At 34.3% G+C, this 17177-nt stretch overlaps 1 protein-coding gene across 9 annotated transcripts in view; it reads right to left on the bottom strand.

Annotated features, from left to right (window-relative positions):
• Positions 1 to 17177, bottom strand: part of LOC132698107 (uncharacterized) — a 55709-nt gene that overhangs the window by 31339 nt on the left and 7193 nt on the right. For 7 of the 9 annotated variants that reach the window (XM_060663974.1, XM_060663977.1, XM_060663979.1 and 4 more), the window contains exon 3: positions 2327 to 2577. In XM_060663974.1, the coding sequence (XP_060519957.1) occupies positions 2327 to 2577 (251 nt within the window). Of the gene's footprint in view, positions 1 to 2326; positions 2578 to 2834; positions 2976 to 12592; positions 12865 to 17177 lie in introns of those variants that run through there. The other 2 variants (XM_060663982.1, XM_060663983.1) reach the window with 2 other exon arrangements.

The following is a 17177-nucleotide window of genomic DNA, read 5'->3' as shown; positions in this document are numbered from 1 at the left end:
CAACCCTTTAATTCAGTAAACTCACCAAATGAGTAAAGAAAACAAGTAACGTAAAAAAATATGTACAATAACAAAGATAGATAATTAGTGATAAGTTATAAATTCAACAAGCAAAGCCTCGAATTCGTTTTCGCTTCGCTTTCGATGCCTGCCGAATCCTTAACGATACTAAAGTCCTAAAATTCGGTTTTCTAAAAAGTAAAACACATCTATTTAACTCAATACCTACATCAAAAACCACTTAAACCATGCCCTAAGAGGAACTATTGTCATCGGTCATAAATTAATAGACAGGTGTTCGCCAGTCCGATCCTTACCATCAGTAAAATCATAAACTTGGACTTTTGAATAGGATTGAGAAAAAACACGTGCACCTTAAACTGAAATTCCCCTTATTCTAAAAAATACCACAAAATTATTCCCTATAAATATTTACTGGCTCTAACATTACCGATGTTATATTTAGGGCTACAGATGAAGGCAAGCTGACACTACTAACCCTTTTAGACTATTCGAAAGCGTTTGATACCCTTAATCATCAAATTTTTATTTCAATGCTTGCCAGAAAACGCAATTAATCTTTTAGCTTCATACCAACAACAAACAACAAATTTCTGTTGTCAAGTTGTCATCATTATTATGTAGACGATACACAAATTTACACAAATTTACACTAAGCATTGTTTACAATGCAAATCCGCAGTAACGATATTTGCCTCAAGGGTGACAGGGAGAGATTTTTATTGGGTTGCCATGCTGTGGAGATTAATAAGAAAAAAAAAAGTTTCGTGATCCGGTGAGAAACTTGGGGATGATAATGGACAAGGATTTGAGATTATCAGAGCATATTTCTAAATGTTTACAAAAGGCATATTTAATGATAAAATTTATATATCAAAATCGTGAATTTTTAGGCAGAAAACATAGAACAATGCTGTGTGAGTCTCTGATTTTGTCTCAATTCAGTTAATTATTTTTACTTTGTGTTTGATTTTCGCAGGGAATAACAATCTTTTTTTTTTGTAAGTTACAAGTTATAAAATGGAAAAATTCACGTATATTTTTTCTCTCTTTTATCAGGTTAAATAGAACAGTATACTAATCTTTAGTAGTGCTTTTTCCCAAAATGTTATCTTGTTGTTTATAAATATTTATTTACGTATCTTCAGTTGGCTTCTTCTGAACTGATTATACATTGAATATAATGACTCCAAATACAGAATTTTGAGCAATCTCTTCGTTTGAGTGATTGGTTTCATGTTTATTCCGTGACGGACCTGGATAGCGCTTTCAATAGCTTTTACGATGTTTTTTTTGTACCATTTTAGTTTACATCCTCCGGTAAAAAGGTTGTATGTAATGGATTAATAATGAAATTAAGGCGTCTAGTGCTAGTTGAAAAAATCTGTTTGTTCTTCTATTGAACGGGGTACACCGAGTGACACAAGAAAGCGGGAACACTATTTAATGGCTTGAGATAGCGATTTAAATTTTGCAAGGGTTAACATAGGCTGAATGTCCAATTTTTTGATGATATTTAGCCAATTCAGGAGGAACTGTTAGTTCTTCCAACTCTCTATCTTTGGCTAGGCTTCCATACGTCCTAGGCTGCGGTTTTGTAAAGGATCCGTGAATTAATTGATGACGTTTTAACTTTAAAAATATTTTTGAGCTAGGTTGCCTTCTTTCCGGATATCTCTGGAATTATAGATTTAACGCCGTCTACGTTTGACACTAGCTACCTAGATACCGTAAAACTGCATAGGTCAGAGTTATACACAGCCTACTATGGTAATTATTAAAAATTTCATGTAACTACTAACTACTGAATAAAAATAGGTGTATGTCAAATTATTCGACAGGAAATTTTATTATAAAACTTTTTTTTTTTTTTAATAATTGGGGTATTCCATTAAAAAAAAATTTAACTTTGTGTTCTATCTCGTGAACTAAAAGGCTTTAAGATAAAATAGGTGAAACAGGTAGATTTGCCCTTAAAAATTTTTTAAAAAATGTTTTTAATAAATAAAAAAGTTATAGAGGCTATTTAGAAACGCACATTTTTAAGAATCACTCTGTAGCTCAGAAACGCTTTGATATATCGGTTTTTAGTTTGTGCATGTTTCAAAATTTACTCGGCGGAAAAGGTTGAAAACATACTCCTATCCCGCTTGTTAGTGTAGGTAGATAAATTCCTAGGACGGTCCTGGAATGGTCACGGGTAAGGAGCTGCGGTGTTGGAGTAATAAACACTATATTTCTGGATCAAATATAACTGATGCTCCCTCTACCGGCAAAATCAAAAACCACAATAATAGCAACGTACCGAGTACTCCCTGTCTTCTGAAAGGACCTTCTGGTGCTTGTTGGGAACTGCGTACAAGGCTTCGATCTCCGCCTGCGTCAGTCTGACTGGGTTCTCCGCGATGACGTCACCCTCCGAGTATTCGTTGAGGTCTTCCGGCGAATTGTCGTTATACTCGAGAGGAATGTCTTCGTTCACCGGGAAATCGTACAACGATTCTTCGTGAGGCTTCAGTTTCGCTTCTATTTTGGGCGACGGTTCGTTGAAGCCGCCTGAAAACCGGAACCAAATTGTTGAAAATAACCAACAAAGTGGATTATATCGCGAGGACAGTAAGCCACAAAGACAGGCGAGCTAATGGCGTTCTTATCTTGAGAATTCGTCTTGCACAACCACAACGCACGGGCATAGTAGGTTAGTGGACGTTTTCAATTCACTCCTGCGAGCATGTTACCGCGTTAGATTAAGAATTACGAAAGTGAATCGCTTTGGCTAAGCTAAAGGAAAGCGGGAACAGGCCGTCGAGCACCTTCGTCCGACGTGGTGACGATGGACGCGGGCCTACTACCCAGACCGGCGGCCGGAATGTTGAGCGAAATACTGGAAACTTTCGTTCTTCTCGTAACTGCATTGTCAGTCTTACATTCGTACTTTCCGGAATCGTTCCCGCCTAAAAAAATACAACGGCGAGTAATTTTTTCTCCCGAAAGGTCGCGAGGCCATCGACCCGATGTCGAGCGAAATGGTCATGAAATGACAAACGCGATTCGAAGAACGCACTTAATTTACAAACCTTATAAGGGAAAGCTTGAAAATAGTTTACAGCTTTTTCTCTTGATCAATTTAATTTTTTTTTCTGAGTTGTAGGACTAACGGCTCCTGAGACATGGGCCACCCGGTACAGGAGATGTTTTTAAAGATAGAGAGTCGCCGTTTACGCAACACTGTGCTACTTGTGAAATTAAATATGCCGTCAACAAAATTATCATGGCCCTCTTAGTTTTCGAGATACAGGGAGAAATCCGAAACTATCAATTTTGGGACTACACTCGTATCTCCGTTGTCATTTAAGTTAAGAGTTCTTATGGGATTTTTTCCGTAGAATCTAGTGTTTTTTTTTTATTTACTCTAACCATTTTTTAGTATACATTAGCATAGTTATTTAAAATTAATCCCAAAATTCTTTTTTTTTTCACTTTTTACTTTATTTGTAGCGGCAGAGCACAGTAAATCAACTAAAAAACAAGATGAAAAAATATGGTGAAAGTAAAGATAGTTGGCTATGACTCATCTATTAAAAATAAAAAATCAAATGTCAAAAACTTACGAGACTATCAGTTTATTTCATTTTAATTAATTTTCTATAATAGTGGCAGTGTATGATAATTCTGAAAAATATATGTTGATATGTCTTATACAATGCAATGAAAATGCTCAAGAATCTTCGGAATGATGTGTTTTATTTTGGGACAACGAATAGCCTAACGAATTAAAGAAGGAACACGTAGGTACCTAGACATTCTTGAAGAAGTCATTCCAGAAATACTCGAAGATATATAATAATATATACCATGGGCAAGATGGTGCGTCAGGTCATAACTCTGAACTTTTATGGCCATTTTTAGATGGCAACTTCCCTCGAAAATGGCTACGTGCTAACGGACTTGTAGTAGGATGGCTTCCACGATCTTTCAGTTTTGGATTTCTTTTTATGGCGATATATGCAAAATAAAATATAAAAAACATTGACTTCACTTTCGAAACTCTACGAAGGAGTCTAAGTTTTTTTTAAATGCCACAAAAACATTCGATAAACTGATAAACGCATTTAAATAATTGAATTTTAAAGTATTGAATTCCTTGTGTGTCAATAATTGTTTATGTGGATATTGTTTTTAATAGATTAATCATGGCCTACTTCCATAAATTTTTTATAGGCGTAATTTAAACTTTTCATTTTCCTAAAACTCTAAGGGTGAGTCAAAACGAACATACATACTCAATTTTCTGCATTTCTGCACAGAAATCAGGCCTCGTTTTAAAATACTGAAATGAAAGTTAATGTTTATTGAAATAAATTCAACATTAAAATTAAACTCATAGCCGCTATAGTTTTGTTTCTAACTGTTTATTTTTGTTTTATCGTTATACCTCTTTCATTTGATTGTACCTTTCATGATTGTTGACTTCGGAGCTGAGAATATTTATAATCAAAAATGTCATGGAATGCATTCAACGAAAAACATTTTGCATGTTGCACGTTGAAATAAAAAAAAGACATTTACTGAAATTTCTTCTTTTTTCCAACCAAATCAGATCACAAGCAAAAACGTTTGTTAATAAATGATGATTTTTTTTCGTATCTCTCTCTTTTAACTCTGTCGTCTACTATATTCGTGGACATACTGTATAACATCTTTGGTGTTTGACTGCTTATAATATTTGTTAAGATATTTTGATATCAACGAATCAATCAAAATCAAAATAAAATATATTGTAAACAAATGAGTGAAATGAGGATATGTGTTAAATGTTTGGTCGCAGTGAAAATTCATTTCGATATCGTAATAAGTACGTAGAAAATATTTCCTTTGTGACGGTAAATAATGCGATATGGAATTGCTTTTGGTCGAACGAAATTGACGAATTGAAAGTATTGGTTCAATCCGAGGTCAGTGTTTTGCATATTATTATTATACAGGTCTGAATATTTTACTAAAACTACCCACAACAACCTTTTGTAAAATACGAGGTGTGTTCAAAAAGTAGGGCGACTTTTGTATTTGGGCGGGCTACGTGTCATTCAGTACATGCATTTTCCATCACGATAATGCACCTGCTCACTCATCGTTGCTTTCGTCCAACATTTTGTCCATTTTACTGTTCGACTGAGAAGATAAACAAAAAATCGCTGGAAAAACTCATGGAGTGCTTAATTTTGATAAATAAATAATTTTTCATAAAGCTTCAAAGTCACGTTAATTTTCAAACGCAGTACCATGACTACTAGTTCCATGTAGCGTAGTAACTCTTTCCACGTACAGGGTGTTTACAAAACCATAATAGTTCCGTCTCGCACAAAATTGGCAAAAAGGCATATTTTCCACAACCACGTACAAAATTTTCAAATTTTCGACTCACAATCTTAGCGTGCCGTTCATTTTTCTCTCCGACCTCTGTGATATTCACTTTTCAGATCATTTATTAATACACGCCGATTCGAATGCGCGTTATTTGGCTTTACCGGCAAGTTTGGATCGATGCCATCCTAGTTTTGTTTTGGTCCCAGACCGCTGAGTATGCTCGACCATTATCCATGCCATTTGTGATGTAGCCTAAAGGTTTATTTGTAAGCGGAATGTTCAATAGCGAACCATCGGAACTAAATATGTAGTATCTTATTTATTTATTATATTTATATCATTTATTTTTTATATATTTTTTATATTTATTTTATATATTTAAATTATATTTATTATATATATATTTATTTATTTATCTTATTTTAGTATATTTCAATATACAGGGTGTTAAAAAGTACGCTGCCAAGAAACGATTCCTTGCGTGATTTTAAGATAAAAATTTCATATAAACATAGGTCCAAAAATGCATATTTTCCAAGATGCTAAAATTTTCTAAAAAATTAGTTTTTCCTTTTATAACTTTCATATCACATTCGATATTTTTATCAAATTTGGTGTACATTTTTTAATTATTGAGAGGCAGTTTTTGACACAAAAGCTTTATTTTTATTTTTACCATTGGCGCCCGTACGGGGTTTGGATGGAATATTTTAAAGAAAAAAATGGCACGCCACTGCTTTTTTGAAAACAAAAATGATTTTTAAAATCCCCATTCAATTTGGAGCAAATTTGGAGAAAAAAATAAGTTGTTAGGGACTGGCAAACCGTTTCTAAAACACCAGGTGAGTTCCTACTAACTGTACAAGAGTCTTCTATCCGATTTCTTACATCTTCGTCACTTTGGATTTAAATCAGGTGATTTGGGTGGTAAAAAATGTGGTCCAGCACGCCCAATCCAGCGATCAGTATAATTTTCAGTTAAATACCGACGTGCTAGTAAACTGAAGTCCGATGGAGCTCCGTCATGCATAAACCACATAGAACGTCTTTGCTCTAGCGGGACATCCTCACCAGTAAGTCTGCCAGGCAGAAAGTGAGGCCCGATAAGGAAATCCCTATAACTCCAATCCAAACATTTACCGAAAATTGCTCTTAAAAATGTTACGGAAGTTTAGTATTGAGTTACGGGGAAAACATGAATTGTCGGTAAACAACACTTGTGATTTTGGATTTCGCACAAACTTATTTTGTGTAAATCTACAGAAAGGCACTCTTAGCGGAAAATCCCTTGGCAAAAGAGCTTGGACTAGTTGCATATGATAAGGGTAAAGTTGTTGCTCTTTTAAAGGTTGCCATACTAATACATGGTACAGTCTGCTTATAGATATAAGAAAGTGACTAACTGATAAGAATTAAGGAAAGACCCGGGCCAGCTGTAAGAATGAAATATGGCCGAACAGGTCCGTACTTTGCTTAGAATCTAATTATTTGGGGTTTTGTTAGGGAAGATACTAAACAATGTTTATTTATTTATGTATGTATTTATGTTTAAATCTAAAATAAAATTACAAATTATTTTTATTACCTACTTAAATTACTTTAAATTATTCAGATAATATATCAGTATCACTATCGCTATTATCGCCTGTTCTAATTATTATTCGTTCTATATTATTTGCAATATGGATATACGATTGTTCTGCTTTTTCTATATGTTTAACAGAATTTGCTCAACTTTGTGGAAGGGGTTTTAGTGAACTGTCTACTGTGATAACTTGCATTGTCCATTACAATTACGCTATTAGGAGGAATGTTTGGAACTGGTTTGTTTTTAAACCAACTGCCAAATAAATCAGCTTCGTGGTAATCCAGAGAAGAATCTTTAATATTTTTCGCATACAAAGAAAGTCCATTTGGAGTCCAACCATCTTTAGAGCCAGCATGCAAAATAGTTATTCCTTTACCTCTTTTCCGGGGTATCATAGTGTGGAACCAGGTTTCATCCAATTAAATAATTGACCTTTGTTGTTCTCTGTAAATCTTAATTTTTTCTAGATATTCCAGTCGCCATTTCCGAATTCTAAAAGATTCCATTAAAACTTGCCTTTTGTCAATTTTTTTAAATCTAAAACCCATGTGTCGAATACACTTCCATAAGGTAGTTCTGCCACATTTAACACCGGTTTCATCTTTTTCAAGCCTCCTAATTAAGATATCTAATGTAGGCACGCTTTGTTCCTCGTATAACTGGTAAATTTTAAACTAAGTAGTATATCAAACCAAAGAATATTAAACACAGGTAGGTATAAAATTATTTTCTATCACGGACCACAATTTTACCTGAATTTAAATTCGGAAACTTCATTTAATAATCTTGTTTCATTGTATGTTAATAACCACCCTTGGATAATCTCATTCAAAAGCAACTGGTCACTTTCTTATATCTATGAACAGACCATAACGTTAATTCGGTTGCAATTTTTCTCGTGCTAGTTTCTGGGTTTTCTTCAATAACACTTATGACAGCTTCCTCCATCTGAAGCGTTCTTACTGTTCTTGGTCTCCCGATAAGAGCTGTAGACCTCTTAAAACTACCCGTTTCACCAAGTCTGGAGTGAATATTACCAAAAAGTTGTCTGTTAGGTAGCGAACGGTCAGGATATCTTTCTTGATACATCCGTCTTGCGGCGCGACCATTGCAATGAGCCATTCCATACACGAAGTGCATATCTGCCATTTGTTTGTGAATTGAACCATTTTCACCAAAACAAAGAATTTTTAAATAAACTTTGAAAAACCAGTAATAATCTGTTAAACAAACTTTTAAAAACCACCAACAAACCAACCGAGTGCAATTTTATTTAGGAATTTGACAACTGTCATGTTATTGTTATAAACAAATGAATTACTTAGCAAAACCCACTTTAGGATTTTTTGACCAGTAAATTGTCGACTAAATTGCAGTTTGATTCTTAAATTTGCCTATAGTTTTTATAAATAAAAAAAAAATGAAAAGGACAGCGGGAACGCTAATTGGAAATCATAAGTGTCGTAGCAAAGCAAGTACGGGAGATAAAAAAAGACATTACGGTAAAAAAAGAATCACTAGATTACTACAAATTATACTTATCTCCTTTTATTGGCACTAGTCATAGCGTTACACGTGCCAACTTTCAAATAGAGCGGACATTACATAAAAATTAACATTGTAAAATTGCGTTTGGGTTATAGTAGATGCGTTTAAATGGCCTGCGTGATGGTGGAGAGATAAGACCCTTATATCTAAGGTTTAAGCTGTGAACATGTGTCCTATACAGGAGTGTAGTCTACGCCTGTTTTCCAATGACATTTTCCCAAGTATCTCGCCCACCCTGTATGATAAAGGATACCTGAAACTCTCGATGCAATTTACGGTACTGTTTAAACCAAATTTATTCATTATACAGGGTTTTTCACTTAAAACTCCGCACGCCAATAAGTCCAAAACGAAAAGAAATATTTATTTTATGTAAAAAGTAGTCAAAGTGGGGGGTCAAGTAGATATTTCCTTAAGTTTAAAAAATTCGACGCCTGCAAAGAGCTAGGCGTCGCGACGCGTCGAAAAATTATTCGATTGCAGAGACTTTGGAAATACACGCATACAAAAGTACATATTATTTAAAAACTTTTTTGTTATTTACTCAAACTTATTTACTTTACCCGTTTCTAAGTTATACCGATTTAAAGTAAACATTTCTTGATTAATAAAAAATGTGATTAACGCTTATTTTTACAAGTATGCCATGAATGTTAGTTACTATGGCAACCATTGTTATCGCAGTTGTTTTAAGTGCAATTACAAACAATAGATTTCAACTATTTTAGTATGATTTTATTTATTATTTTTTATCGATTTAGTTCTGATAACATGATAAATAAATGAAAAAACAGTAAAATACCTACAAGTTAATAACCAAAATTATTATTGCAATTAACTACATAATAAGACATTTCAAAAATTTTGTTCAAAATTATGTCCATCTGGTCGAACACAACTATCAAAAACTTTTAACAGATGAGCTTGGGTCACTTGTAGGAGAGTCCTTCTTGTGATAGCGGCACACGCTGCACTAATTTTGTTAATGAGATCAGCCATATCTTCGATAGGTTCTTCATAGATAACGTTTTTTAGGTAGCCCCAAAGAAAATAATCTGGTGATGTAATGTCCGGGGACCTCGCCGGCCACCTTACCGGTCCATTAGTACCAAACCATCTATTGGGATATTCTTGGTTCAAATACCTCGTTACTATTTGGGCATTATGTGCAGGCGCTCCATCCTGCTGTAGCCACATATTCATTCTAGTGTCAAAAGGCACTTCTTCTAATAGTTCCGGAAGTGTAGTTTGAAGAAATCTTAAAGAGCGATCTGCATTTAAAGTTCCTTCGTAAAGGTAAGGTCCAATAAGGAATCCATTTAATATGCCGCACCAAACATTGATACTAAAAATTCGTTGGTTACCTCTTTCTGTAATCCAACGAGGATGGTTTTCGGACCAAAAACGACAGTTGTGTCTATTAACGATTCCATTATTTTGAAATCGATTTTCGTCGCTCCATAAAATTTTCGAGAGAAAATTTGCATCTTGGCTATACAAATCGGACAATGTCGCTAAGAAATACATTCTTCTAGCATAATCGCCTGGTTCTAGTTTATGAACTAGTTTACTTTTGTACGGGTGAAAAGAGTTTCTTTGTAGAATTCTCCACGAAGAACTTATGGTAACACCGGTATTTTCTTTTATCTCTGATAGGGATATCTTGGGGTTATTATCAACCTGCTGAATTACAGCAGCAGTATTTTCATCATTTGTAGCCGTCCTGTTCCTATCTCTTTCAGGTTTTATGAAGCTGCCATATTCTCTTAAGTTTTTACATAAACTTGAAAAGGTTGTTGCATCGGGGACTCTTCTATGCGGATAACGCCGTGCGTAAACTCTTTTTGCTTCTCCACAATTGCATCTGCATTCTCCAAACACCAGTAACATGTCTACTTTTTCCTCATTGCTAAATTGCACCATTTTCACATAATAATTCTTAGTTTTTTTTAACCGAACAAATTTGGATATTTCTTGTGACAAAATGTGACAATTTTTTGATACAGCAATAACAACTTACGTTTGTAATTGCACTTAAAACAACTGCGATAACAATGGTTGCCATAGTAACTAACATTCATGGCATACTTGTAAAAATAAGCGTTAATCGCATTTTTTATTAATCAAGAAATGTTTACTTTAAATCGGTATAACTTAGAAACGGGTAAAGTAAATAAGTTTGAGTAAATAACAAATAATATTTTTCGACGCGTCGCGACGCCCAGCTCTTTGCAGGTGTCGAATTTTTTAAACTTCAGGAAATATCTACTTGACCCCACACTTTGACTGCTTTTTACAGAAATTAAATATTTCTTTTCGTTTTGGACTTATTGGCGTGCGGAGTTTTAAGTGAAAAACCCTGTATATAGTTTTTCATTTACTGCACGAAAACGGCAATTTTCAGGGTCAATAGGCACACATAATCGGAAAAATGGCGGAAACCCTGTTATAACCCTGAATCTCCCACGTTTCTTGGTTCAAGAATTTTTCCAATAGAGTAAATGGTAATCGAGAATTTTTTTTCTGACAATGACGTCACCGCGTCTAGACTGAGCCCGAGGAATAGTGTGTGAATAGTTTCATAAGGATTTTTTCAAGTATCTCGAGCAGCGTGTGTGATGGAGGAAAACCGTAAAGACAAAAATTGTAGCTCTTCGTGCGGCCTATCACACTTGTTTGTTGTTTGAACCGATAATAATAATAATTTACTCCTAAAAAGAACAACTTTCAGGGTCTTCTAAGATTTCCAGCGGTTCCAAAATTTTTCAGATTGAGTAAATGGTTTTGGAGGAAATCAGGTTTTTCTGGAAATCCAAAATTTTTAAAAAACACTTGCTGAGATTTGATTGCACCGAAATTCTGTTTAGATGTGGATCGATATCTTCAAATTTAGGACAACTAATATATTTCCATATCGGCAATACCCTGTACAATAGATGAATTAAATACAAAAGCTTTAGCTGTTTATACGGGCTGACAAATCAAACATACAGTTATACCCAATTTTTAATAAAAGTGGGACCAATTTTTCAGTAATTTTGAATTTGCGGCGCACCCTGTACAATTTTGAAAAATTGTCAGGAATAGAAGTTTATGGAGCCGAATCCTGTTTCATGTTTTCAGTTTTCGAGAAATGATCTTTTTCTTAGACCCTTGCAAACGCGATTTTTTATTTTTATAGCCCTGAATTTCCCACGTTTCCTGGTCCAAGAATTTTTCCAATAGAGTTAATGGTTTTGCATAAAATAACTATTTTCTGAAACTATGCATATGGATTCTTTAGCTCTATAATACTGTTTGAACAAATTAACCATATATTTTACGAACTTTGAATTACGGCTAATAATTTGCTTAGGAAAAGAACAATTTTCATTTTCAATTTTTTATATTTTTGTCTAAAATTAAAAAAATTCTTGAAATAAAAGTGTTTAGTACCGGATCTTCCGCGTCTGCTGGTTAAAGAATTTTGCCGATTAAATTAACAGTTTTCGAGAAAATTTTCTTTTCTATAAGCCAAAATAAGCTACAAAAAAAATCAAAATAAATAAGAACTAAAAGTTCAGATTTTCACGAAATTATATATTTTTACATGACGATTGTTTCGAAAACACCGTGTCTTTATCAAATGAAAATCTGCACTTTTAGTTCTTATTTGTTTTGGATTTTTTTTAAATGGATTTTGATCAAGTAAAAGCCACCTCAGTTCAATTTTTAAAAAAATTCAATTTAAAAAAAATATATGGTGAGGTTTGATTGTGCTGAATTTCTGGGGTTTAGATGTCGGTATGGTCTTCTACTTCTCTGCGAAATTTCAAGTCGATCTTAAGGACTGCTTAAAAGGAGCGAAGATTGCGCAAAACCGTTCGAAAGTTATAACAAATTAATGCCCCGCCTACAGAGAAACGGAGAACGGGGAACAGAGAACGGACAAACAAAAAAAAAAATAAAAGATGGCGACCCTATAGGACCAAACGTTGCCGAGATATAAGTTTCGTTGTCAAGCGCGTATCAAATTGATTGGTGCGGATCGCGTGGACCCACGCGCGCGACGTAAACATCTCTACAAACCTGCACAGTCTAAACACAACAGCCGTATTCTCAAACACATCTCAAATAATATCACCGTTCAATAACGGAACTAGCAAACCGACAACAAGCATCCTCTTAGTGCCGCCCAAGTACCTAAATACGTTAAACTATATGAGCCGGGTTAAATGTTTCGGCACTTTCCTCGCGATTTGCGATCTCCTTACGTCCGGGTGTCCATTTCCGTTTTCACGCCGACGTCATTTTCGAGAAAAAATCCGGACGACATTGTCATCGGTCGCGTTTTAAGAAACTGCTGGAGACTGCCGATCGCTACACGCGCACACACGTTGGGTGCTATTAATAAATTCCTTGACAGTCCTACGCGACCGTTCATTTTTGTTTTCTGTACCCGATATAGTCCAGTCCCGACGCCGCCGTACCGGGTGGCCCACTCGGCACAATCAAAATCGCAACTCGTTATAACGCGAGCAAAAATATAGCGCATCTATTGTTTTCACATTTTAAGTATTTTACAGACCTTCGCAGGACCGTGGCAAAACCCATCCCAAAAGATGTTTATTCTGCATTAAGTAGGTCTTGCCTGAGATGGACCGTAACAACATTCCTCTTCTTGTATTTTTATGTCCTCTGCATAGTTCTTCGATATATACAGATAAATATTCATTAGAATCTTACAATTATAATTTTTTTGAATGTTCATGTTTATTAACACTTTAAAATGTGGAAACCGTGGAATGAAGCAGATGTTCCCCTGTTAGAAGAAGACATGGAAAACAACGCAGAATTTGAAGACGAAGTGGAGATGGTAGTCGAACCTAATTTATATCTCAGAGCGGAAAAACGATATTGCCGTGCCGTTTCCACTACTTGCTGCATTTTTCTTATGCTCTTTCATTCTAGCTAAAATTATTTATACCATTATATTTGAAATTTTCGAGGAAATCATAAAAATAGCTGTTTTTGACATGAAGCTCCCATCAATACTCTTTAAAACTAAAATAAGTTCATCGAAATCGGATTAGCCAAAAAAAAAAAAGGATTTGACTTTTTCTAAACCAATATTTGACCCTTCCCCCACCCTTAATTTGACGGGATGGAAAAAAATAGTTCAAACAAAAAAGTTTCCTTATCTAGAGTAGATTACTTTAAAACTAATTTGGTTATAAGTTAATTTGGAATATTTTTGGAAAAAAATGTTTTTTCAATTTTTCAGTAGAGCTTACGCCCCCTGGCGGCCATTTCACGAGCTTCAAAATAATTTCCAGCTTTTTCCTGGGCCGATTTACCTATAAATATGGTTTTTTCTAAGTTGTAGGTTATTAACGGACCACCCAGTACAATACGCGGCCACTAGATGTCGTTAACGCTTTGACTGCCACGCTGATTTTTAAATTTTATTGCCTGAGGCCAAGTGTGCGATTTCGAATATACTGTTGTGTTAGCGGCTTCTGTGCACTTTGATGAACTTCTATAGTACATTTTTCGAAAAAAAAAATATTTTTTTTGTTTTTTTTAGGGGTATCGCTAGGTATTATTTGAAAGTGTAAGTGTTGAAAAACATAAAAACAATGGCCAATAAACATCTAACGGACGCTTGGTTAGCTGCGGCTCTTGAAGAAGATGATGACGTTTACATTAATTATTAAGAAACAAAATGATATTACCCATTTTTCTCGTTTATAGCGAAATGAAATGAAATGAAATGAGACAGTTCATTGGATTGGTGGGAGAAAGTTCCAGAGCTTAGCAACTATTGGTCTACAAGCAAAAGATTTTCCTTTCACCTACCTACAAACACTATGCTACGAAACCGCTTTGAGATGCTGCTGAGATTTTGGCATTTTGCTGATAACGACCAAGCAGTTCCTAGAAACCGGACACATAAATTAGACGACGTTTTCGATAAATTTGTTCCAAACTTCAAAAGCGCCTACGTACCGGGACAAAAAGTTTGCATTGATGAAACTATGGTGGCTGTATGAGGCCGCCTTAGTTTGCGTAACCTTGAAATTGATCGAGGACCTATTAGAGGAAGGTATGTAGACAACTTCTACACCAGCGTGCCTCTAGCTTATGAACTGCTTAAAAAACAAACGCACCTCGTGGGTACGTTACGCTCCAATCGAAAATTTATTCCTCAAGGGATAAAGAATGACAAATTAGGAAGACGCGAAATCATTTGCAAAGAAGATATAATAAGTGGTACCGCACTGGTAAACGCACACTTTTTATACAATCTCAATTCAGTAAACCCAAATTCAGTAAACATAACAACCTTTAGACAAAACGTGGTTTCGTCGCTGCCAGAAATACCAACTTTCCCTGATGACCAAACTGCCCCAACTACAAGTAGGAGAACAGAAAAAAGGAGCTAGATGTTCTAGCTACTACCAGTCGGGGTAAAAGAAATAGCTTCTCAGGTTATCACTGTTTGTAATCAATGCTTAGGGTGCCCTCATTTTTGTAAGATTGGTTTTAGCAAAAATCACTAAGAATGATGATCAGTTGTTTTATTTTATTTATAATTACTATCTTCCGAGCTTAGGAATATAATATTTTTTAAGGATTTTTAGTTTTTTGAATAATAATAACAATATTTTTCTAATGATTTTTTGATTATAAGTGTTTTTATGTATTAAATTACATAAAACTACTATGCTAGCAAAAAATTATTTCTTTTGTAAAATAAGTCCATATTTTTTTTGCGATTGTCTTAAGACTTCTATCGAAATTCCCGCTACAGGTTTAACACAGTCGTACACGGTTTTACGTAAAAATTAATCATCCGTTTCGCTTTATCAGCGATGGAATGTCGCGATTTCCAAAATTTTATTTTTAGCCTGGCACAATCCAGTGATAAGAATATTAATTCTTTTAGGAACAGCAAAAGTAAATAAATCTTTCTAGTTAGTGGATTTTTCTGTTGTTCGTGTTAATTAAGAGAACCAAAAATTTGACTCCGTTAAGCCCAATTTTTGCAATTGATCATGTATACCTCTCAAAATATTTATGTTTGTTTGTTTATTTAAGTTGCACTTTGCGAAACATTTTTAAAAACCGGATTTCGTATCAAGAATGTTAATTTTCAATTTCTGCACGTCATAACTTTTACCTGGGAAGTACACAAAATTTCGAGATTTCTTATGATATAAAAATCTTTGAATTTAAATGGCAAGGTCATATTTTGGATTTTTTTAATTTGCGAAGAGGGAAAAAAATAGGAAAACCTCAAGTTTTCCCCACTTAAAAAATTTGCTGTATTTTATATATGATGACACCGAATATACAGGGTGTCCCCCGATGAGGTACGGTATCAGGGAGGCCTGACACACTTTTTTAAAATAGAGAACAAATCTATTGTTCTGAATAAAGAATAAATTCAACGATATGAGTTTCTTATAACATTAGACGGGGTTCGGCATATTATAATATTATATATATTTTAACCTAAAATATACAAAAAAAATAAAGACATGCATTTTAGGAACAAAGTTATATTCCACACTAAAATTTAAAAAAATAAAATGATATTTAAAGTGATAATAAAATGTTACTATTTATCTTTGGTTATTTGCTGATATTTTTATATTTTTTTGTTTTATGTTTGTTAATTATTTTTAAATATTTAGTGTTACCAGTGACTTTTCCATTAAAAATTGCGGTTAATCACTGAGAAGTAAAATTTGGAAAACCATTTGAAAATGAATAAAACGTTTTGTTTGACAAACCAATTTATTTCTAATAATCGCAAACAATTTTTATTTTTGTTAACTAATCAAAACAATTTTTGTTTTCTTTCGTTTAATTAACCAAAACCAAAAAAAATATTTCAGGTTGAAACTGCTAACTTGTCAAATAATTTGATTTTCAATGTTATTCTTCTTATTTTTAATTTTAATAACTTTTATAACATTTATCTATTACACTTTATTTAATTTATCAATGTATTTATAACTTCCTATTTAGTTTCCAATTTGAACATTTAAGAGTTTAAGTGGAGTAGCTTTTGCTAGACTTCTACTCTATATACTGTATATAACAATATACAACAATAAAGGCAATTTATTATTATTATTAATACATACGAAAAATATCGACTAAACTCTACTCAATAACGACTCAGGTCTCTATCTGTCACCAATATGGGAATCAAGGAAGGTCAAACAAGTGTTCGTCGAATCCTGCATGATCATTTAGGTATGCACAAGTGTGTGCGGTCTTTTTTGAAACTCTGTGGGTCGGAACCGAAGCCTGTGATAGAAACTATTGTGACGGGAGATGAAACTATCGAAAAAAGAACCAGTGGAGTGGCGTCGTAAGGGTGAAGCACCTCCAAGAAGATTCAGAGTCTGCCAGTCAACAAAAAAGATGATGGCCACGATCTTTTGGGATTGTGAAGGAATTCTTTTGATAGATTTTAAAGAAACTAGTACCACTGTCAATGGTAAATATTACGCAACATTATTACATAAATTGCCCGACTACTTAAGTGTAAAACGTCGGTGTGCTGGTGTTGCACAAGCTGCCATTTTAGAGTGTGGGTTCCAACAGATAGACCATCCTCCCTATAGTCCAGATATGGCCCCCGGCGACTATTATTTGT

This window comes from Cylas formicarius, unplaced genomic scaffold, assembly GCF_029955315.1.
Source record: "Cylas formicarius isolate icCylForm1 unplaced genomic scaffold, icCylForm1.1 PGA_scaffold_2__14_contigs__length_35257938, whole genome shotgun sequence".
NCBI lineage: Eukaryota > Metazoa > Arthropoda > Insecta > Coleoptera > Brentidae > Cylas > Cylas formicarius.
This window is presented reverse-complemented; position numbering and strand designations above follow the sequence as displayed.